Source organism: Megalobrama amblycephala, linkage group LG23 (genome assembly GCF_018812025.1).
Source record: "Megalobrama amblycephala isolate DHTTF-2021 linkage group LG23, ASM1881202v1, whole genome shotgun sequence".
Classification (NCBI taxonomy): Eukaryota; Metazoa; Chordata; class Actinopteri; order Cypriniformes; family Xenocyprididae; genus Megalobrama; species Megalobrama amblycephala.
Window position 1 is genome coordinate 8,000,373 of NC_063066.1, and position 26,016 is coordinate 8,026,388.

The window sequence follows — 26,016 nt, forward strand, 5'->3', positions numbered from 1 at the left end:
GTGTAGTACTCGAATGGAGTATCTAAGAGTGACCAGAAGAAATAAATGATAAAGCTTTTTAAAAAACAGCTATGTTGTTATACTGTATGAAAGCTGCATTTATTTGATATTTTAAAATGTAATTTATTCCTGTAATGGCAAAGCTAAATTTTCAGCAGCCACAACTCCAGTCTTCAGTTTGCTTTTTTAAACAGGATTTATTTAAATTTTTTAACAATGTAAAAGTCTTCGCTGTTACTTTCGATCAATTTCATTCTATATGTTCAATGGATTACGTTCAGTGAAATGTATCATTTTTCCTGGGAAATAACAGATGAAATATTCAATAGCTTTTTGTATCCAAGAAATTAAAATATAGAAATCGTGGGTAACATTTTACGATAAGGTCTCATTTGTTAACATTAGTTAATGTATTAACTAACATGAACTAACAATGAGCAGTACATTTGTTACAGTATTTATTCATCTTTGCTAATGTTAGTTCATAAAAATACAGTCGTTCATTACTTGATCATGTTAGCTAACAGTGCATTAACTGTTAATAAATGCAACTTTTGATTTTAATAATGTGTTAGTAAATGTTGAATTTAACAGTAACTAAGCTGTAGAAGTACTGTTCATTCTTAGTTCATGTTTACTAAAGAAGTTAACTAATGATAACTAATGAAACCTTATTGTAAAGTGTTACCAAATTGTCTTTCAAAAATAAATAAATATTCACTGGACTAAAAAGTGTGACAACTTGACCTGGTCTCCACTAAATGATAAAGACGGATAAGAGTAATAGATCAGAGTTGAGCAAAACATAAAGCCTTGCTGTTGTTCATGCAACTTTGAGTGAGTCACAATCCAAATATGGCATGGGCCATTTCTGGTCGAGGACTGTGAGTCTACATGTTTCCCACTGGGGTTAAATGACTGTGCAAAGTGCATAGCACATGATCTTTCAACAAGTAAAGAGATTGAATTAAAAGAGCCCCTTGTGATTAGCACGTTTGTGCCAAAAAGTGTTCACTGGCATCCATGTGAGTGTGAGAAGTTAGATATTGTCTAGCCGTGCCGACGAGAGGAGGATATTGGGACATCTGCCAAAACTTGAGTGTCTCTGCTGTGATCCAGCTGGTGGAATCAGCAGGTGCCCTTGAGGGGTCACGCGGGAAACAGATTCGTCGGCAACGTCTCAGTCGGACACTTAACATTTGAACAGCTAAAGATTGAGAGCCACACTAAAGGATCAGAGTTTAAGAGCTTCCAGGAAGATTCATGTTTGGCTACAGTAGTTACTTATTTTGTTCCTTTATGGAATTCAAAGCATGTCTTCAAGATAAGCTTGGACTGCTGTTAAAAGCTGACAGTAAAAATCTCAGATAAGATTTAAGGGAGTCTATTAATAGTAAGTCAAATGATTTCAAAAACCGTTAAATGCACATTCTGGGTTCAATGCAAGTTATGCTCAATCAACAGCATTTGTAGCATAATGTTGATAAAAACAAAATAATTTCAACTCATCCCTTATTTTCCTCAGGGAAAAAAATTGAAGACAGTGAATGGGCCAAATTTTAAAAGCAGAAATGAGAAGCTAATTATTTAATGAAAGCAGTTACATTAAAAACTTTTATTTGAGCTGTAAAGTTGTTTAAATCATTTTTACAGTTTTTTTTTTTTTTTATTCAGGTTTATGGTGTTGAGTTCTCATAACAACAAAGTTTTAAAATTGCATAGAACTTTAAACAGCAAAGAGACTTTTTTCCCACTAATATCATGTTAACACATTTTGTTGACATCTTATGGAGTTTTATTTATTTATCCTAAACTTCAGTGAACATACATAGGTCAGTCAAATTTGGTAAACAGAAGCCCAAGCATACTTGCTTGTTTGTGCTTTTACAAGAGCCAATGAGATTTGTTCTCGTGAATCAAGTTAGTAGGGTTAAACTTCCATTTACCATATATGAGTGCTCCATGTTTGTTCGTTGATCAATGTTTATACATGAATAAGAGACTAAATTAAAGGGTTAGTTCACCCAAAAAATGAAAATTCTGTCATTAATTACTCACCCTCATGTCGTTCCACACCCATAAGACCTTCGTTCATCTTCGGAACACAAATTAAGATATTTTTGATGAAATCCGAGAGGTATATGACTCGTCCATACACAGCAATTTAACAACCACTTTCAAGGTCCAGAAAGGTACTAAAGACATCTTTAAAACAGTCGACTGTTTACATTCAGTACTTCCAGGTTCTACGTCAGAACGGCAGAGGCAGAGGCAATTCACATGAGCAGCACGATGCTGACGCAGAACCTGGAAGCGCTGGACGTAAACAGCGTATGAGAATGACACAGAAGAGAAGATATTGTTGAATAAAGTTGATATTTTTGTTTTGTTGTCGCTTCATAAAATTAAGGTTGAACCACTGAAGTCACATTAAAGGTGCCCTAGAATCAAAAATTGAATTTACCTCGGCATAGTTGAATAACAAAAGTTCAGTACATGGAAATGACATGCAGTGAGTCTCAAACTCCATTGTTTCCTCCTTCTTATATAAATCTAATTTGTTTAAGCCATCTCCGAAGAACAGGCGAATCTCAACATAACACCGTTACGTAACAGTCAGGATCATTAATATGTATGACCCCAATATTTGCATATGCCAGCCCATGTTCAATGCATTACACAAGGGCTGGACGTCTGGATCTGTGCACAGCTGAATCATCAGACTAGGTAAGCAAGCAAGAACAATAGAGAAAAATGGCAGATGGAGCAATAATAACTGACATGATCCATAATTACATGATATTTTTAGTTATATTTGTGAATTGTCTTTCTAAATGTTTCGTTAGCATGTTGCTAATGTACTGTTAAATGTGGTTAAAGTTACCATTGTTTATTACCGTATTCACGGAGACAAGAGCCGTCGCTATTTTCATTTTTAAACACTTGCAGTCTGTATAATGAATAAACACAACTTCATTCTTTATAAATCTCTCCAACAGTGTAGCATTAGCCGTTAGCCATGGAGCACTATCAAACTCATTCAGAATCAAATGTAAACATCCAAATAAATACTATACTCACATGATTCGATCCATGCACGCAGCATGCATGACGAACATCTTGTAAAGATCCATTTAGCTGTGTGAACTTTGTAAATGCACTGTATAACTGCACTTATAGTCGAGACCTCGGGGGGCAGGGAGCGCGTGATTTAAAGGGGCCGCAGGATGAATCGGTGCATAGTTAAAGGTGCCCTAGATTATTTTTTTAAAAGATGTAATATAAGTCTAAGGTGTCCCCTGAATGTGTCTGTGAAGTTTCAGATCAAAATACCCCATAGATTTTTTTTATTAATTTTTTTAACTGCCCATTTGGGGCATCATTATAAACGCGCCGATTTTATGCTGCGGCCCCTTTAACTCCCTGAGGTCTAAAAACGCGCCGGCGCGTTTTGCAGGTTTTTTTTCACATTGCAGCAAAACAGACTTAAAATACTCTGTCATTTGTTGTCATAGAGACATAAGTAATACATCAATTGAAACTATAGAATATTTCCTTTTATTTGTATACACTCAGAGTAAAAACAAAATGTTATGCTTTTGTAAAATAAAGAAAACTAACATGATGCGTGATCTCTCATCTCCCTCTGAACGAAGTCCAATCTGATAGTTCTCAGAAAATGAACTGTAACTTAGTGAATACTACTGACAAAAGAATTACACTTATGTCTAAAGAAACGTTGAAATGTCAGGTTTTAAATCGTGTAAGTCAAATCGAAAACAAACCTTCTGTGTTTATGTAATCTGTATGAAAAGAGAGCCATGTCAGAAGTCCGTGATTCAGCTCATTATCCGCTAATGCGGCCACGCCCACGGAGCCAGCGCTATTCACAGGCAAATTCAGAGACAACACATGCATTCATCATCTCAATCGTGTATTTATTGCCTTGAAAATTGTTTATCTGGATGAAAAAGCCATGGTTAGCGATCTCTGGAAGACATGCAGTAAATTCCTGTTTGTTTTCTTCTATTGATAAGTTTTAAGTGAGTTTTTGTTTCTTTACGCCCTCCGGCTGTAGTATGAATTGGTAAACACCATTCATGAATATCGTCTTCTTCTTAGGTGAATTTGTGGACTAAAATGCACAGAGCGCCCTCCGGCTGCAGTATGAATTGCAAACACCAGCGCTCATAGTAATAACAATGAATATTAAATAAAAAATAACTCCTCTGTATAGAAAATTGACATAAACATATGAGAATCCTATATTTCTCCAAATGTGCATGCTTTTAAACTAAAAGCCTATATTCAGACTCTTTGCATCACAGAAATACATTATATTTTAAAGTATAATATAAAACCATTATTTTATATTGTAATAACATTTTCTGTATGTTTCATATACCATGATGAGCTTGAGACATCACAGAAGTTTTTTTTCACAGCCTACCTGACTGAAATGCCTCATTAATATGCAAGTCTTTTCAGGTCATTACTATTCAATTCTTTTGTCTTCACAGGTGAGAATGAGCCATTATTCATGGAGATTCACGCCTCCTCGCATACCGTGTTTCTTGGCAAAAAGTGTCTTACAAAAACTAAATCAGTATATTGTTATAAATGAAAGAGTAGTCAGCATAATTTTTACATAATTTTGAAGCAAAAACTCTAGTCTACAACCTTCAATACCCAAAAGTCTTGTGAACACAGATTTAATATACTTTTATTGGCCTTATATCAGTGACTTAAGTTTTTTGTTTTTTCAGTAACCACGCATAAACGTTATTCCTTCAAAAACACAAACATGTACACACATGTTCCTCACATATTATGGTAGCCTAGTTTGTGCTGAATACAGTGTAATGACACTTGTGTCATTAATATGTTTATGAACAACTGAAAAAAGCACAAATGTCAGGGCATGTCAAAACTTCTCCAGGCCCCAAATCAGCCTCAGACTCCAGAGGGTTAAATCCCGTGGTCCACGCCCACAGAGCTTGCGCTTGCCTTGAACAGTGCCTTAACAAAGTTTACACAGCTAATATAACCCTCAAAATGGATCTTTACAAGGTGTTCGTCATGCATGCGGTATGCATGCGTCGGATTATGTGAGTATTTTATACTGTTATATTGTTTACTTCTGATTTTGAATGAGTTTGATAGTGCTCCGTGGCTAACGGCTAATGCTACTCTGTTGGAGAGATTTATAAAGAATGAAGTTGTGTTTATGCATTATACTGACTGCAAGTGTTTAAAAATGAAAATAGCGACGGCTCTCTTGTCTCCGTGAATACAGTAAGAAACGATGGTAACTTTAACCACATTTAACAGTACATTAGCAACATGCTAACGAAACATTTAGAAAGACAGTTTACAAATATCACTAAAAATATCATGTTATCATGGATCATGTCAGTTATTATTGCTCCATCTGCCATTTTTCGCTATTGTTCTTGCTTGCTTACCTAGTCTGATGATTTGGTTGTGCACATCCAGACGTTAATACTGGCTGCCCTTGTCTAACGCCTTTTATAATGTTGGAAACGTGGGCTGGCATATGCAAATATTGGGGGCGTACACCCCGACTGTTACGTAACAGTCGGTGTTATGTTGAGATTCGCCTGTTCTTCGGAGGTCTTTTAAACAAATGAGATTTATATAAAAAGGAGGAAACAATGGAGTTTGAGACTCACTGTATGTCATTTCCATGTACTGAACTCTTGTTATTTAACTATGCCAAGATAAATTCAAAAATTTTCATTCGAGGGCACCTTTAATGATGCCCCAAAATAGGCAGTTAAAAAAATTTATTTAAAAAAATCTATGGGGTATTTTGAGCTGAAACTTCACAGACACATTCAGGAGACACCTTAGACTTATATTACATCTTTTGAAAAGACATTCTAGGGCACCTTTAACTTTTTTAACAACGTCTTTAGTACCTTTCTGGACCTTGAAAGTGGTGATTAAATTGCTGTGTATGGACGAGTCATATACCTCTCGGATTTCATCATATATATCTTAATTTGTGTTCCGAAGATGATCGAAGGTCTTACAGGTGTGGAACGGCTTGAGAGTGAGTAATTCATGACAGAACCCCTTAAATCTGTTCATCATAAAAAGTGATCATGACACTGTAGAAGACATCAGAAGACTCGATTCATATGAATTTTGGGGTGAATAGGCTTTTAATGGAGGGACAGAAATATCTCAGATTTCATTAAAAATATATATTCATGTTTGAAAATGAACAAAAGCCTTATGGGTTTGGAACGACATGAGGGTGAGAAATTGATGAAAGAATTTTCATTTTTTGGCGAACTATTTAACAATACACTGCACAAGCTTGAGCTTAATACTTAAGAAATACTTAATCATAATAAAAGTATTTAGCTCATTTTATGTCTAGAAACACAGAAGGGCATTGTGCACAGGTGCAACGCTAAGGAGCAGTCTCCTTCACAGTGAGTCAAATAGCTTTTAGGAATATTGCCCTGTGTTTTGTGCCAAAAGCTTTTATATTCTCGTATATATAAATTTATCTGCATTTCATATAAACAGTATCCAAGGTGGGCATTTTGACCCCTAAGACCACCAATAATGTGTTGAAGATATTATACAGGCACATTATTACTACTAAGGCAAAAACAAGACCTGTGAATGATATTCTGAGATATAGGTTAGCATAACTTCCTGTTTTGTCATATTAGACCTCCCAGAGAATGTCCTAAGCATTGGAAAATCTCCTTTTTTGGTAAAGTTGCCAGCTATGGTGTCTTCAGCATGTTCTGCCATTTCTGAATGTTTAGCCTGAGTGCACATGAGTTAATGTCTACAGACCCTGATGAAAACCTGTCTTTTATTCATCTTTCAGAAAGAAGCTCTATGCTATGTAAAGAGAGGAAGGCTTTTAGAGGGTCTCAATGTATACACACAAAAGCCAGCGACTGAAACAGGGACCCAACCTGAGAGCCAAGATAAGCAGCCAGCACTCATCATGCCAGCACCTTCTCATAGACGCAATCTGACAAATATCTAAATGGGCTGACATTTACAAAACCAGTTGGACCCATTCCTCTGACAGAAGCACTCCCCTGGGCTAAAGGATCCATCTGTTAATTAGGTGTTTAACCTCTGGAGGGCACCCAAAGTGACAGACTGCTAAGTCTACTAGTCCTCTGACATGATATCGCCATGTGTACGCTAGCAAATCATTTGACATCCTGTGTAGTTGCTTCCATCAGAAGACATCATTCAAAACAATCCGATTTAAGCAGCCACATGATATCAAAGAGAGCTTCAATAGGCTTTTGCAACTTTTTGCATTCTACTAGAAAATCCTCAGTATTATTTCAAAACTCTTCAAACAGACCTAAACGCTTTAGCAAACAATTAATTGGCTCGCAAAACATTTCTGAGCCGATAATGCTATTCAGCAGCTACCCTATTCAGCAGGTCTTTGTGTTACTTGACAATATTGCTCAACCCTGTATGTGATTATTTGAACATTATTTGCTGACAAAATTAAACGAAGCATTATCGTGCATATTGGGATGATTTCAATGCACTTCAGGTTCATTAACTTTCATTTCTTGTTATTTGCTGGTTTAAGAGTCTGTTAAGACAGATATAGCATCTGTGGTTAAGATTTCAAGGTATAGTTCACTGAAAATTGACCATATTATCACCTTCATGATATTTCAACTGACTTTTTCTTCTATGGAACATAAAATAAGTTATTTTGTGAAATTTCTTTGTAAATTTTGTAGAGAAATTTTGTAATCATGTTCTACTCGATTTGACTATTTATCTTGAACATTATACGTAAATCTAATTGGCCATAGTGCACTGTAAAACCGAACTATGAAATTAATTAAATGAAATGAGTTCGTTTCACTTAAATAATAATGAAAGTTCATTGTGCTTCATAGAAAAAGTTGCGTGAACTCAAAATTTCACTGTAGTAAGCTGAACTTAATATGATTGAGTTGAGTTGCAGCAGACTTTTAAGACCATAAACTGTATGTTGTTTGATTATATACATGCAAGTACATAATAATGATAGTATCTTTGATAGTTATAATAGCATGTGTTATTTGCTATTTAACATTTAACCTAAATCTGAATGTGATGTTTATATAAATGAACTGTATGGAATTAATGATGAGTTGGGCGAGGCTGAGAACTGTGGGAGTAAAGGGATGCTGGTGACGTAATTGTTAATGAGAGACACCTGTGCACCACACTGGCCTTGCTTCGCTTACATGGCTCTCGGCCCCACCACACTTAAAAATTTTAAGTTCTACTAACTTTTAAAAAATGAGTCAGTTTACTTAAATATTTTGAGGTAATAAGTTTTACAGAGTGGCTGTTTGGTGGAAATTAAGTTTTTTTTTTTTTTTTTTTTTTTCTCCTATTTCAGAGCTATTGAGAAATAAACATTGAATATTGTGAAACAGCTTCAAGTTATAATTATAAATGTGATATAATCTTTTTTGCTATATTGTCCAGGCCTACAGTGCACTAGTTAAAAGTATAACAAGGGTTCAGATTCAGGAAACAGGGACTGGGCACTCCTTTATTATACAAAGTTAAAAATACCACAGTCATGAAAGAGCCCTCCCCCATAACAAAAACAGGAGCAGGCCGAGAGTCTGCCAGGCGGCCTCCTGTAAGACATCTTCATGACAGCTTTTCATGCTCCTCTGGTGATATTGGACTAAATGCGCATTATACTGCATGTCATATTTGACCTCTCAAAGCTGCTTTAGCTCAAGCATTCCCTAGCAAAAGTCACAGAAGTACCATGCATGGGCATTTTTATTAAAGCAAAATGGGAAAAAGAACATAAGGTCATGTTGAAAGGATTGAGTTGTTATGATGGACAGTTAATCAATGGATGCCTTGCATTACAAAGTGAAATGCAATTTAGCTGATATTAACAAATGTTGTCAGAGAGATGGCAGATTGCAACAAAGGCTCTTTTTAAGTATGACAAGGCGGTCTTATTTCAAACCATGTACGCAATACATCCGTCTGGGTTGAATCAGTGAAAGCTGTCTACTCTGTTTTGGGCCAGTACACACATAAATCACACGCTCTGAAAGTAACAACTAACTGACAGATGCATGCATGTATTTTAAAATTCTTTTTCACCTAGATAGCTTATATAATATTTTATGATGAAACTTTACAAAAGTTTTCCACTGTTTTTGGATAAAAAGCTCTGAAGTCTTTATCCTGAACTGCATGAAACATACAAATAGCATTTGTTTATTTAATTTTTTTTTAACCTATACATATGTTATATAAACTATTATCTAACATAAAATTGATCTAGTATGAGATATAGCTAGTTTTAAACATCAAATGTCAAATGTTTCCGTTAGATACTGTCTTGACCTTCTCGCCACTGTCTAACAATTAAAATCATACAATATAATTTTGACAGTACATGTTGAACTTCTTCTTAATTTATTGTAGTAAAAAAAAAAAATTGGTTACACTTTATTTCAACGGCCCACTGTAAACACTCTACTAACTATAAGTAACTTTGCAACTACATGTCAACTAACAATCATTAGGCTATTAGTAGACTGTTAGCAGACAGTTAGGATTAGATGTTAGGGTTCAGGTTAGTAGAATAAGTCGACATGTAGCTGAAAAGTTACTTGAAAAGTATAATGCCTGTTAAGGGACCATCAAAATAAAGTGTTAGCAAAAATTAAGCAGACAGTCTAATAATACTCAAATGAGATTCAGTTGACATGTAGTTGCAAAGGTACTTTGAATGTCTAAAGTGGACCTGGACCATCAAAATAAAGTGTTACCAAAAATGTATTTAATCATTAGCTATTTTCAAATACCAAAAATATAACATTTAGCTGGAACACATTTTGCACTCAACTCTGTTACCGCTTGATTTTCTATTAATAAATGGCAAATCTATTACACAATTCTATCATTCTTTACAATTGCGGCCCTCAAGAAGTAGTTACATTCATTTTACAATATAGCAAATTTAATTTAACCATTTTTACACAAATTGTAGTGTTGACAGAATTCAGCAGACTCAAGCATTCATCCCTGTTACCCAAGTTCTTATTAAGAACAAATACGTTTCTGTAATTTATGGGAAATAAGCAATTATTAATACATTTAGCATCTGGTCCCAAACTAGCAAGCTACTCTACTGAGTAGCGATTACCTGCAACCCTATTACCCACTATGATAGGGTTTTTTTATTTATTTTTTTTTACAGTGTTTTCATTTAACCATATTTTGTCTACTTAATTTATTGATAGCTAATCTTGATTGGTAAAACAAAATAATAAGCATACATCTCAGGGTTTTAGGCTCTATTTAGACATGTCCCAAATAATAATAATAATAATAAAATATCAGTATTACTTCATTAAAAAAATCTAACAATTAAGTCCTTTCTTTTCCTCTATTTGTCAAATTATGAGATGAATCAGTCATTTATTTACTATTAACTCATGCTAAATATTGTCACTATCCACTGCATGTTTACAGGCTTTTTATCATATTTACAGTCACACTTTTTTGGTATTAATTTAATTAATTTAATTTAATTGGTTAATTTTATATATTTACAGGAAAAACTTATTTCTTATACCACAGCTGACTAAAAAGAATATATATATATATATATATATATATATATATATATATATATATATATATATATATATATATAATTGATCGAATATATATACACAATCCCAAACCAAACGAAAGGCAAATCCTTACCAGGCATTAGGACTGAAATCAGGTGCCGGGGTCTGAGCTGACAGGCAGCAGGCTCCACGTCCACACTTCTCACTTTAGCCCAGAGGATCCACCGTGTTTCAGGGTTAAAGTCCCAGACTGCAGCTGGCTTCTGGAGGTAAAAGATGTGAGAAAGTGAGAGGCAAGCCCCCTCTCTGAGCAAGTGTTGTAGTTCAAGCTATTTTCAGATGGAGACATGCATGTCTGCAGGCTGGAAAGTTACTCCACGCCTCTGGGGGAAAGTGACAACATATACAGATCTGTGCTTCAGAAGATATGAGTGGTCAAACATCTTGGCTATGCCAATGCATACTACTCACCATGCGCTAATACAGTATGTACAATTTAGGATGACTGTCAGGTAGTGTTAGAAAAAAACGAATCAAAATCCAAACAATTCTAAAAAAAAAAATTCTAAACCATCTCTGTTTATACATATATAATAAGAAGGGCGGCATTATCATTTTATGCACACTTAAGATCATACCTTTAAGTTTTAGTTTAACTTCACATAAGATGCATTTTAGTGATCCAAGCTCCATGATGCTGGCTCTATTTTTGTCTCTGATACTGTTTGCTGATGACAGTTAATTTATCAGCATGCTTAAGATAAAGTTTAGAGTGAAGAAAGCTGTCCTGGAGTCATGCTACACTATGAAGACAGATTAACTTGCCACTCAGTATAATATGCAACAAATGAACTGTGTAAATCCCTATAGAGATTTTTTTGTTGTTGTCGTTGTTCTTACCGTTTTGTCCTTAAACATTACAACCCACATCAGGACAAATTTCACACTTGACTGCCCCTGCAAAGACTTTTCACACTAAGATTCACTATATATCTAACAGCTAGCGCGAAACAGATACACAGAAGGTTTGACACCTTGTGAGCTGCTCCCTCCCGTCGTGAGAGATGCCGTCACCCAGGAGCTCAAGGAATGCACAGAGACTGAAGGTGTCAGCACAAACCTGAGCCAAAGAAAACCACCCAGTAAAGCTAACATCACTCATATGCTCGTGCCTGAGATGACTTAGGTGTTACATCAACCGAAGCCTTTAAACTGTAGCTGAACAGAAGGTATCAGGTCATGATCCAAACGGTTTCCTAAAACTGAATAATATCAAAATATGCCCTATGTTTAAAGTTTACTGATAAGAAACACAGTATAAGGTATTGGCATCTTTCAATTTTTATTTATTTTTTTTAGAAGAAAGCAAAAAGGTCGAAATTGCAAGGGTCACAAAATTAGCTCTGCAGATAATTCAGAAAAAAAAACAGAGACACCTCAGAATCCATCAGTACAGTATCTTAGTATCATTGACTTGGACAGCCTGAAAAGCATTTTAGCATCCTGTTCACTCATTAGGAACCATGAAAGCCAAATGGTGCTGCATAAACCTACAATCTCCCTTCTGTAGTGATAAGAAACCTCCATTTTTGTGCATGTAAATGTAAACGGCCGTCTGCTGGAAGCTAGTTATTATAGTTTATAAAGATTTAAATATGGATATTTTTCTTACAAAACCCATCTCCTTGCTTCAGAAGGCCTTTATTAACCCCCTGGAGCCGTATGGATTACTTTTATGATGAATGGATGCACTTTTTTGGGCTTCCAAATACAGCGCCCCATTCACTACCATTATAAAGCTTGGAAGAGCCAGGCTATATTTTAATTTAATTCCGATTGTGTTCGTGTGAAAGAAAATAGTCATAAACACCTAGAATGGCTTGAGGATAAATCATGCGGTAATTTTCATTTTTGGGTGAACTATCCCTTTAAGTACACTTTTAAAAATGGCACTTTTAAAAAGTTTTATTTTAAAGTATATTTTAAATCATTTTAATGATCTTTTGCCGTTCTTTCAAAAAGTAAATTTAATGTAAATATATTTTAAATGTACTAAACTGCAACTTCATCATTACAAATGTATAATTACAAATACACAAACAAGTTTCAATGGAAATTACATTCAATTTTAGTTTACCATAAATTCTTATATTCTGCAGTACACTTTAACCATATTTTAAAGACAGTAGATTTAAGAAATTACAAATAAAGATGTCCTTCATAGGTATGTCAAAAAAGCACTCTCAAGTTCAACTGATTGCATTTACAACTACAGTACATTTTCATTAAATTGCAAAAACCATGCAATTAAGTGTCTGAAAACAGTAAGTATATTATTTGAAAGTATTTATAAGTATTATTTATATAATAAATAGTCTTTTTTCACAAGGGTAACTCAGGGCAAACATATTAAATTGTTTAAATAATGAAGTGCGAAGGCCTTTGTCATGACCTTTGACACTCTCAGTAGCAGCAGGCCTACTCAATCCCAACCCAGCTTTTTAACATAGCCATACAGTAAGCAATAATATTAAAATCGGTGTCTTCCAAAAAAATAATGGCAGAACTTGTGAAAAATAATGTCACAATAATATCATATGCTCTTTCTTTTGGAAAACAAGACTATTATCTTGTAGCTCATCTAGTCAATGAGGTAGTGCACATCTGTAATGACCTCCTTGACCTTGTGCCTGCTCAAGCACATCAGAGCCTGTGACACATTAATGACAGTTGCACAGCAACCATTGACCAAGAGCTCATTAAAGCTCCAGTGGAGGTACGAGAAAGGCTCTGGGTACTTTAATCATTAAATATCTGATGTAAATGGAATACCTTGCAACAGACAGTACATCTGTGTGCAAACCATTTTGTGCTGACGTAGTTCTGTTTTTCTGTCGCTCTGATACTTCCATACAGTCTACTAGATCTCATATGTGTCTGCTCTCACATAATACATCACGCGCCTGACAGTTTCATAGGTGTGGGACAGTGGGAGAATCCAACAGCATGTCGAATCTAAACGAATGCACCTCATGTGCAGCAATATAGGCATTTTAGTTCATATTGTACAAATAAACACACACAAAAATATGTATAGTGCATATTGTATAAGTTAATGCATACTGTTTATTAATACAAAAAAATGCCATTTTGGAATGCACACTGCGTAATGCAAAAATTTGATAGTGCATACATATTGTTTTATGCAATTTTATAATGCATACGATTAATACAACAATCAAAGGGTAAAAATTAATAAATGCAGTGCTTTTTGCTTTCTGCACCTACCTCCCATATGTTGTGCAATCCAGCAGACTCAACAAACGCGGTTTAAATTCCTTCATATATTATTATCCCGTTGAACGAAAGCACACACGTGTGTTTGCATCAAAAACATGAATTCATTCTCGCGCCAGTCCCTCGCGCAGCTTCTCGGCAACAACAGCGCGAGCGGCAGTCGATTATTATTCTCCTCAACAAGCACTATGGCTGCCCGGACACAATATTCAGATTTCAGAAGTGCTTTCTTGACTCAAGAGACGGAAAACGCGGAGCAGTGATGAAGCATGCCGACCCCCTTCTCAATGCACTTGTTTTGGGTCGACAGACATGAAGGGCTCTCATTGGTTTGGAGAAGATCCTGGTAGTCATAGTAACAGCCAACAGAGAGCATGCTTTATCATGGGATGGTAATGAATAGCGCAGTACCCCTCCCTTGTGGTGGATATTTACTTAGGAATGTTTTGCTGGAGGTACTCTCTGTGTAATGATGTTTAGAGGAAGCTCATTGTTTAAACGACAATGGACCTTTCATTAAAGTGACAGTGCCTCTCTAGTAATTGTATTATATTTTCTGTGAATGTCGGTGTTTTGACTATTGTGAGAGAAAAGCACACTTATTACTAAGCAAAGCAAACTAAACCAGCACTTACATCTTCCACCAGTGTGCATCCACTCATGTCTGGGACATTTTGCAGTTGAATTGCCAAATCAGTGTGCTCTCGGGAAGATGTGCTGCCATATGAAACAAGTGGTAACACTTTATAGTACGGTTCAATGTGTTAACATTAGTTAAACACATTGGTTAAGATGAACTAACATTCATCCATGTATTAATGCATTATTAAAATCAAAAGTTGTATCTGTTGATATTATTTATTGGACCTGACATGAACTAACAATTTACTGCTGTGTTTTTATTAACTAAAATTAAAAAATAAATAATAAATACTGTAAAAAATGTATTGCTCGTTAATGTCAAAGCTAGTGCATTAACTATACTAAAAAAAATTAAAAACAACCTAAGTTGGGTTGAAAATGGACAAACCCAGCAACTGGATTGTTTTAACCCAGCAGTTGGGTTAAATATTTGCCCAACACGCTGGGCAGTTTTATGTAACCCAACTATTTTTTTTTTTTTTTTTTTTTTTTTAATTACAATATGGCTGCCTTAAAATGAACCCAGAATAGGTTGAAAATTAAAAATCAGACACATAATTACTAGAGGCAACAATAATAATCAAAAGGTGAACATTTATTAATTAGCAATTTAATAAATGTTTATCGTTAAACTTATTAATAAATGTTAATTTCCAACATATTTTGGGTTCATTTTAAGCACGCAATAAAGTAATTTTTAAACAATAGTTGAGTTAAATAAAACTACCCAGCAGGTTGGTCAAACATTTAACCCATTTGCCGGGGTTGTCCATTTTCAACCCAACTTGGGTTGTTTTTAACCCAGCAATTTTTAGAGTGTACTGTTAAGTAATGAGACATTATTGTAAATTGTTGGCAGTAGCATGTAAATTAACATTAAAATCGTAATTTTTAATTGCTAATCTAAGTAAAATGCCAATTCATTTCTCTTTTTCGACCAATTTGAATGACTGATGAAGAACATCAAGCTGAAAACTATACTGCAAAACTATTTAAAGGGTTAGTTCACCCAAAAATGAAATTCTGTCATCATTTACTTACCTGCGGAAAATGAAGATGATATTTTGAAGAAAGTTTCGACTGTTTTTGTCCATACAGTGAAAGTCAATGGAGTAAGTCCAAAACAACACTGGACCCCATTGGCTTTAATTGTATGGAAAAAAGAGACTTTTTTCAAGTATCATACATGTTTGGAAAGACATGAGGGTGAGTAAATGATGACTTTTCATCTTTGGGTGAACTACCAGTACATTTAATTATTGGTCTAAAATCACTTCTTTGGTATTGTAAAATAGTAAAATGGTAAAATAGGTCAAACAGGTGCGAATGACCCAAAACATCAATAGGAAATAATCTGATACCTCCACTGCCTTCTGTTACTCTGATCACATTAAGCAGGTCACCCTGCAGACATGCCACATATTTCATCGAGTACCATTTTGGGAGTTTCCTTGTCCCTGCTAGGGTTGCTTGAGCCTGTCAGACATTCGCTCACACATCTAAATTTAACCGGCAAACTGTCAACTACCACTACGCTTTGCACTTTGTCACCTTCAAGAGACCAGACAGGGCCTGATAGAAAAACTAAGGGAAGATAATCGTTAACGCTGCATTTCAGATAGCATAATTTTGATTAAACCTAAGAATAAGTGCTTATACTGCCAGCTGATTAGTGCAGCTCTAAATAATTAATCTCACTGATTTCTTTCAATATATCAATATATCTGATATATACCCCCGACATACTTTCTTTCAATACACTGATATACCTTGCTAACCTAAAATGAAATATCCTTAAAGTTTTGACTTCTTTCTCAGTACACCATATGTACCATTTCACAGTCATTTCAAAGCACAGTAACTGGCTCAATGGCTTTATTCAGCTCTTTAAGGATTGCTGACATTCCACTTGTGTTAATCTTTTTCACATGGAAATGTTTGATTTCATTTTTAAGGGTTTATAAGCAGCTGGTGGAGAAATGGCCAAGTATGGTAACCCATACTCGGAATTTAACTCATCCAAATTGGTGCACACACTTTAGGAGAAGTGAACACAAACTGCAAACCGTGGACCATTTTTGCTGTGGGGGTTATAGGTGCCTTGCTCAAGGCTACCTCAGTCATTTCCTGTCAGTTTTGGGAATCAAACCTGACGCAACTTTCGGGTTACCAGTCTGACTCATAACCATTAGGCCACAACTGCCCCCTAAATATAGGGCACCTCAAAATTGTATTATATTATAGAAACATGTGGCAAGATGACCCCCACCTTAATTTTTTCTCCTGGCCATAGACCATGGCATAAAATCTCATCTCAGGCTATGCTATTTTTAATTTTGTAATTTCATCTGAATATCAACATTTGTGAGATTTAGTCAGCCGAACCAGTTTTGAGGTTAATTGGTCTAATTTTGTGTCTCTGGAAAATCGTGATCTATGACATTGTATTATGTAGAATATCAAAGTTTTATCTGTTTCTATATCTATTTGTTAATGAGGGATTTCTGGACACAATGTTTTAATTTGGAATTAAAAAGATCAAATTAGACCCTTGGGGTAAGATGGCATGTTGTTACTAGTGTTAAAATGTAATAATTATTGTAATTAATGGGGTCATTATTCAGTATTTCCATGAATTATACGTACATTTCAGACATGTTCGCTTTCATTAAAACCTATAGGTTAACTGAGTCAAATTATTCAATTTTATTTCACAATGTTTCTAATATGATCTTCAATTAAAATATGTGCAAATCAAATGTAAATATTTATATGCCTGTATATAAGTCATAGAATAATTTTACCTTTCAAATAAATCTCTTTTACTGGGATTTTGCTTTCTCTGTCATCGGTTATTCAATTATTATCAAGGGGGCATCTTCCCCCATGTTACCCCTACATGCTCTGAGGTACAATATTACAAAAATATGTTGCTGCAAAGACTGAATTTTGGATGCGCACAGAACTAATTTATGACAAAATTAGCCTGGTTGAATGTGATCCACTAATAGCTATTTCAGAGAGGAACTGAGAGCAGAGATAAATGGACATCTCATCTATTCCATTTATGCCCTTAGGACAGAAACATACAACTGGGATTTTGAGGGAACTCACATTGCCCCCTTCTGGTACATTATGTGTAAAAGACATTCCAAAACTGATCTGTTTCCTACAAAGAGCAACACAATTTTTTTTTATATCGCTCTATAGTCTCTTTGCACAATAATTTTTTATTGAAATTAATATTTCATATCCATATCATATAAAGTTGGATAACGTTGACTTATTTGAGTTGGATAGTGCAGTCAGCAGGTAGTTTTTGCAAAAGAAACCCCTTCAGGTTTGTACAGTATCAGAGTGAGTGTCTCTGATATCTCTGATAACCCTTTAGTGGTTTATTTTGTGATAACGGCCTGCTGACTCTACATTTTTATCCTACGTTGGGGGCTGAATCTAATAACCTCACGGCTATAAAAACGCTATTATGTGTCTGCATTGTAGGCTATCTTGTCAGTGGATGATTAAAAAATCTATTTAATAACAGCAGTGTCATCCAAATAACACATAAATTACCCCACACAGTAGCCTATAGGTGTGGCATAACAAGATCTTGTGCTAGTGACAAAAAAAAAAAATTCCAAAAAAATTCCCAGAGGATGCATTAGGAATTTCGAATCCATCTTGTATTTCTTTGTGAATCTTCCTCATGAGGATAACCCTCACAAACATGATCTGAATGTTAAATAACTGAGTAAAAACTTATTTTACAAGCTACTGACACCGGCTTATCAACAGACATTCTTCAATTGTTCTTCAGACAGTATAGTGAATAAAGATCCCCTCATCAGGGTGTAAGAAATTACCCCCTTCCCCCTGCAACAGAGCTCTGTTAGCCCTGTGATTGCTGCGGGAGCCCCAAAAGGATTGTTTTACCTGCGGACAGAGTGTTCTCTGTCCACTTTACAGAGGCTTCCATGTTGCTCTCTCTTTGTTGCCCTGCTCACACACCCACTCTGGCTGTAATTGGAATCTTGTGTAATTGGCCTAACACAATGACTCAAGAGAGGTGAAGGACTAGTCTGGAGCCACAGGCTGGGAAAAGCAGGTCATACCTGCCTACACACCTATATACAATACATACAAACCCCATCACGGCCTGGAGTTCACAGGAAACTAAAACCAGTGAAATCTCCTGTAACGGAATACCGTGAGGTTCTTTGGTTTCACTGACACGTTGCTGCTGCACATACGAGTGAGTTGTATCTGTCTTTATAGTACATTTTCACAAAAAAAAGTTATAAGTAAAAAGTAAATAAAAAAGTTTTATAAATTATATATAAAAAATAAACAAACTGATTATATGATTATTATATATTATAACAGGAATACACCAAAAAAATGATTATACAGTACAGTCCAAAAGTTTGGAACCACTAAGATTTTTAATGTTTTTAAAAGAAGTTTCGTCTGCTCACCAAGGCTACATTTATTTAATTAAAAATACAGTAAAAAACAGTAATATTGTGAAATATTATTACAATTTAAAATAACTGTGTACTATTTAAATATATTTGACAAAGTAATTTATTCCTGTGATGCAAAGCTGAATTTTCAACATCGTTACTCCAGTCTTCAGTGTCACATGATCCTTCAGAAATCATTCTAATATGCTGATCTGCTGCACAATAAACATTTATGATTATTTTCAATGTTGAAAACAGTTGTGTACTTTTTTTTCAGGATTCCTTGATGAATAGAAAGTTCAAAAGAACAGCATTTATCTGAAATACAAAGCTTCTGTAGCATTATACACTACCGTTCAAAAGTTTGGGGTCAGTAAGAATTTTTATTTTTATTTTTTTGAAAAGAAATTAAAGAAATGAATACTTTTATTCAGCAAGGATGCATTAAATCAATCAAAAGTGGCAGTAAAGACATTTATAATGTTACAAAAGATTAGATTTCAGATAAACACTGTTCTTTTGAACTTTCTATTCATCAAATAATCCTGAAAAAAAATATTGTACACAAATATTTTGTACAATTGTACACATTAAATGTTTCTTGAGCAGCAGATCAGCATATTAGAATGATTTCTGAAGGATCATGTGACACTGAAGACTGGAGTAATGATGCTGAAAATTCAGCTTTGCATCACAGGAATAAATTACTTTGTAAAATATATTCAAATAGAAAACAGTTATTTTAAATTGTAATAATATTTCACAATATTACTGTTTTTTACTGTATTTTTAATTAAATAAATGTAGCCTTGGTGAGCAGACGAAACTTCTTTTAAAAACATTAAAATCTTAGTGGTTCCAAACTTTTGGACTGTACTGTATATTAATAATCATTTTTTTGTCTATTCCTGTTAATAATTGCAAAACATGAGCCTCTCACACATAGAGTCAGTGTGAAGTGCTGGTAATGATATAAGTGAGTGCTAACAACAGGTATTACTCAAGGTAGAGAAGGGGATATTGAGAATGTTAAATAATTCTTACTCGTTTTACATCATAAACATTCTTAGTTGTAAATATTTTAATATTTTTAAACTTTCTGTTTATTTCCAGGTTTAAGAAAAATCTGATTTTCACCACACTATAAAACCTGATAAGTTCAGAATACTCAAAAAAATATTTTAGTAGAACTTAAAAAATGTATTTTGTAATACACAAACTTGCTAATTACAATTTAATTGAAATATTGAATACATATAATCTTTATGGTTAAGTGTTAGTTAGCAACAGCACACTAGCATACATTAATTTAACCATTAAATAATCTATTTACTTGCTGTTAACCGACATACAGTATATAGACTTAAAGTTTCGCAGCCCATTCTCAACCTAACCAGTGGGCACTATTCTTCACTCTTTATTAATCTTGTGCAATTATAACATTTATTCTACTTACGCATTGTGCCGCAAAGCATGCTGGGAACTTGAAATCTGCTGCAATGTTGAACGGATTCTTCTAATAACGTCAGTTAGAGAAACAATGTGATGTCATGTCGCTCAGTAAACTTAAAAATAATTGGAGTGTTAAGGTATTTAGGGTTTACTCAAAAATGTTGAGCTACACAAAAATAAAACTAAACTCCTCATTCAGAAAATGTAATTGTTTTAAGTTGCATCAATGATTTAACAGACTTTGTACTCAATCTTTATAAGTTAGTAGTACTGTTCGGGTTTACAGTGCATGGTCTCAGACTTTTGGTGTCAGGATGGGTGTTATATAAAGGTTAATCAGCACAGCGGGTCTGATTAATCATGTTATTGGACTGCTCCTCAGTCAAGTTAAGTCTTATTTTGAATGTGAACCAAATAAAACCTGTGTACTAACAGGTCTGTGCTCAACCAGCACGTCATACTTGTTATTAGAGGAATGCTATGTAGAATACACTCTACTATGTAGAATACAGAATACACTATCTAAGATAGTTAGTTAGATACTTCTGGTTGACTGTTAGTGACAGGGTCTTGGCACCAGAAGTGTAGTCTGGTTTTAGGGGCTAAAAGCCGGCTCAACTGAGTGTCACAGTCTTAGAAACATAAATGAAGGTTGTCTGACTTTGTCACCTCCTCAATGTTCAACACAAAGATGTGTCTTAGTTGCCAGAGTAACTTACTGCATGGACTAATGCACATGCTAATTTTTCATAAACTTCTGTTCAGTTTATCAATCATTGGTTCCAAAGAAATGAATAACAATGTATCAAAAAGCATAAAATTAAGACAAAAAAAGATGCCTAGAGGATACATGATGTTATGTAATGTACTGTATTATGGCGTTTACCCAAAACATGGATTAAACATCAGTGTTCTATGTCATAGCTTGTCTTTCCAGAAGGCAACAAGGCTCATAAGCTATTTAAAGAGCTTGAAGCTGAGCGGGAAAATGGATAAATGATAAAACTCTTAAGTATTACTTTAATAAAGAATCTGTCCCTATGAACTAGTGGCAACTTTGTGTCATTAAACAAACTCTTGTACATAAATGTTTATACATAGATTCAAAGCTAAAGCTTCTAAAGTCATATATAACATTCATTCTTGTTTCTCCCCTGTTTAATATAAATAAATAAAAAGAGCAAAAAGCACATTACCTTTAAATGAAGGCATCCTGGCTTTGCATGGCAGTGGTGTTGGATGTGTTTCTTGGTTCTTTCACAGACAGGATCACAAGCTCATTGAAAAGCTCATTGGCCTCTGTGTCCTCCACATGAGAGATCATATCATCCCTAGCTGTTATCCAAAACACGTATGTCAGTCAGTTCTTGTTCCGTTCCAGACTCCAGGTCCTCTTCCTAAGTGCCTGCTATCCAGTCCAAATCTCTTTTTCCCCTCTCAGCTGCAAGACTGCCCCTCTTTGTGTTTAACCTTCCACTGCTGATGTTTTGCACAGGATGAGACCCTCTGAGGTGATGAACCTGCTCTGAAAGCTACTGTATGGGTTTACATAGACCTGAGTTACATCCTCAGCCAGGGCCGCTCCAAGTAAACACGCACACAGCTTCCAGCAAGGGAACAAACGTTCTTTGTGTCTCACGTTTTACAAATACTATAAGCTGCCTGGGCTTAGCACGTAAGTGGACCAATCAGAGCTCAGAGGCTATGGAGGAGGCCGGGTAATAGGTATTAAATCAAAGCAGATGGGAATGACTGAATATATGGGGACAGGTTATTAGTGCTGGTAGTGAGCTGCTCAGTGGCTACGGGTGGCAGTAATCCATTTTACCCTGCCTTTGCTTCAGACACTTTTTGCATAAATATCTGCTCTATTATCTTGCAAGGTTATTTCTGGTGCAGTTTATTTTTGTTTCAAAGACCTAGATGAGGTGATTCGCACAATGTTTGGTAGCTTACGTACTTGTTTAACTGAAATATGTTAAAACCTGGAAATGTTATACAGTAGTTATTTATTATAGTAGATAATATGGAAAGAAGGGAAGGAAAAGGGAAACAACAGCTGAATAAATTCTCAGAAGGATTCTAGTTCCTATGACCTAGAATTTTAGACAAATTATTTTAGAAATCCTTTAGCCTACTAATCAGACCATGAAAAAACCTGCAAGTGATAATTTACATGTTATCTATATTAGTAATATGTACAATATTTGGTCTTTGTTACACATTACATGTACTTGCTACAGTAATAACAGTAAATTATACATAATTACAAGCAACTAAGACTAAAGCAAACCCTACTCCTAACCCTATATAAGTAGTTGTTAATTAATATTACTCAATACTTAATTGTATAATTACGCTGTAACAAGGACCTTAAAATAAAGGGTTACACTGTAATTATACATTTAAGCACTGAATAATATTAAGTAACTACATGTACTTACTATAAGGTTAGGATAAGGGTTTGGTTTGGTTTGGGGTTAGTTGCATGTAATATATATTTATAGTTATTAGTTACTGCATGAAACATATGTAACAATGACATTGAAAAATAAAGTGTTACCATGAGACCTTATTGTAAATCAAATATAACCCAATATTTCTAGATTAAGTATTTTAAAGAACCCTCGTGTGAATTTCACGTTCAAAGAAAGTTATTATAATTCAGTAAATTATTAATAAAAAGCCACATTTTATTTCTTTTTAATCTAAAACTGGTTTGGGGTTGGTAAGATTTTTTATGTAAAAGTAAAACAGTAATATTGTGAATATTATTACAATTTAAAATGTTTTATATTTGGATATATTTTATATGTTAATATAAAATATAAATATATATTTTATATTTTAAATGTAATTAATTCCTGTGATGGCAAAGCTGTATTTTCAGCATCATTACTCCAGTCTTCAGTGTCACATGATCCTTCAGAAATCATTCTAATATGATGATGTGCTGCCCAAGAAACATTTCTTCTTATTATATTTATTATTATTAACAGTTGTGCTGGTTCATATTTTTGTGGAACGCATGATACATTTATTTCAGGATTCATTTAGAAGAACAGCATTTATTTGAAATAACAATGTAAAAGCCTTTACTGTAACTTTTGATTTAGTGCATCATTGCTAAATCCTTATTGACCTCAAAATTTTGCACTGTATGTAATATAGAAGCTTTTTTATTATAATATTTCTAGATTATGTTTATTACCTTACAATACATGGTAAAACTACTTTGAAACATGTTGAGAACATTCAATCCATTTGAAACCATGTCTTTCACAAGCAAACCTAGCTATTTCTGTCAGCAGTACCAAAACATTTAAAGATGGAAAGTGAATCTGTCGAGTCTGAGCGGACTCTCTAGACATTCCTCCTCTGGCTACTGAAAAGTCTTAACAAAGACGTAAGGCTAGGACTGGCGGCACCTTAAGGGAGGGGACAGTGTGATTGGAGGGTGACCGGGGGGCTTGAATTATGGGTGTATCACTTTCAACATGACCTTTCAGTACCTCTCATCGCTAGCCCTCCCAAGACGACGCCAGCTATTCATCTCTCCACCTCCTAGGATTCACAGCCCCCGACCTGATGACCCTGACCACACAGTATCCTCTTGCGCTATTAATATGCACTTTTCATAAATAAACTTGCCACTGAAGCACCATAAGCACATGGGCTCAGTGTTGACCCTCAAAGGAATTGACGCCGCGGATCAGTGTTTTAAAAAAGCTGTCATTGTTTTTTCTCCAGAGAAACAAACAACAGTCATAATAGTTTTAATTCACTGATGTTCTGTCCATTATTATTGTTCTTATCCCTCATGTTAGGCTACTTCAATGTCTTGTCCCTAAGCTTTCAATTAGCCTACTATAGCAGAAAATATGGACTATCGCCCCTTCTATAGGTTTTATACAGTATACAGTACATATCTCTATAAATAGCTTTTCATTTATAAGGACATGTCCCCTTTTCTCAAGGGCAATTTACAGAAGTCTACTGAAGCAAATCCCAGGAGGTCCTGCAGCATTTTAACCTACCTAAATAGCCAGCTCTTTGAAAGGGCCTCTGCCCAATTCTTTGACTTTAATGAGTAATTGGCCTCTTGTGCTATTGAAAACACGTTGAAACATTTTTTTTTGTAATAATAATGATAATATTGAAAACGTTGAAAAATTCTGAGGGGGAAAAGCATGTGAGTAGCCCTTCTAATGCTAAGAGCAAACCTATGGTAACACTGGCATCTGCTGTTCTATGGCTCCATCTAGTGTTTTATGCATAAATTACACCTAGGTGATAGAATTCATGATGTGTTTCAGTTTATTTTGCATCTTTTGTTTATTATTGAGATTTTGGGATTATAAAAATATATTTAAAGAATATTAAATAACTATTTTTAGAATTATTAGTACACATTTCCTTCATTTTACAGTGTAGGTTAGAGCTTAAATTGGTTTTAGCCTATAGGCCTATTTTATTTTGATCTGGCTTAAAGGGTTAGTTCACCCAAAAATGAAAATTCTGTCATTTATTACTTACCCTCTTGTCGTTTCACACCCATAAGACCTTTGTTAATCTTCGGAACACAAATGAAGGTATTTTAGTTGAAACCCGATGGCTCCGTGAGGCCTGCATAGGGAGCAATGATATTTCCTCTCTCAAGATCCATTAATGTACTAAAAACATATTTAAATCGGTTCATGTGAGTACAGTGGTTCAATATTAATATTATAAAGCGACGAGAATTTTTTGGTGCACCAAAACAAACAAAATAACGACTTATATAGTGATGGCCGATTTCAAAACACTGCTGCATGAAGCTTCGGAGCATAATGAATCAGTGTATCGAATCATGATTTGGATCACGTGTCAAACAGCCAACGGCTGAAATCACATGACTTTGGCGTTCCGAACAACTGATTCAACACGCTGATTCATAATGCTCCGATGCTTCCTGAAGCAGTGTTTTGAAATCGGCCATCACTTTATAAGTCGTTATTTTTTTTATTTTTTTTGGAGCACCAAAAATATTCTCGTCGCTTTATAATATTAATATTGAACCACTGTACTCACATGAACTGATTTAAATATGTTTTTAGTACATTAATGGATCTTGAGAGAGGAAGTGTCATTGCTCCCTATGGAGGCCTCACGGAGCCATCGGATTTCAACTAAAATATCTTAATTTGTGTTCCGAAGATTAACGAAGGTCTTACGGGTGTGGAACGGCATGAGGGTGAGTAATAAATGACAGAATTTTCATTTTTGGGTGAACTAACCCTTTAACCGTGACAAAAACACTGTTAAATAATTATTACACACAGTATTGATGATGTTTTGTTCTTCAATTTTGCACCTTTAACTTGTAATCTTTGTGATTAGTCTAACATTGTTTTAAAGGGGTAGTTCACCCAAAAATGAAAATTCTGTCATCATTTACTCACCCTCAGGTTGTTCAAAACCTGTATACATTTTTTTGTCATGTTGAACACAAAGGAAGATATTTTAAAGAATGTGGGAAACTG

General features: G+C 34.8%; 1 protein-coding gene across 1 annotated transcript in view; it reads right to left on the minus strand.

The window, feature by feature from the left end:
* The window catches only part of sorbs2b (sorbin and SH3 domain containing 2b), a 64,806-nt gene extending 42,704 nt beyond the window's left edge, over positions 1-22,102 (minus strand). Inside the window, exons 1-2 of the mRNA XM_048176861.1 lie at positions 21,691-22,102; positions 10,774-10,903 (exon numbers count right to left, since the gene is read on the minus strand). Coding sequence (XP_048032818.1) covers positions 10,774-10,780 — 7 coding nt within the window. The 5' untranslated portion in view covers positions 10,781-10,903; positions 21,691-22,102. The remainder of the gene's footprint in view (positions 1-10,773; positions 10,904-21,690) is intronic.
* Positions 22,103-26,016: the final 3,914 nt, after the last annotated feature.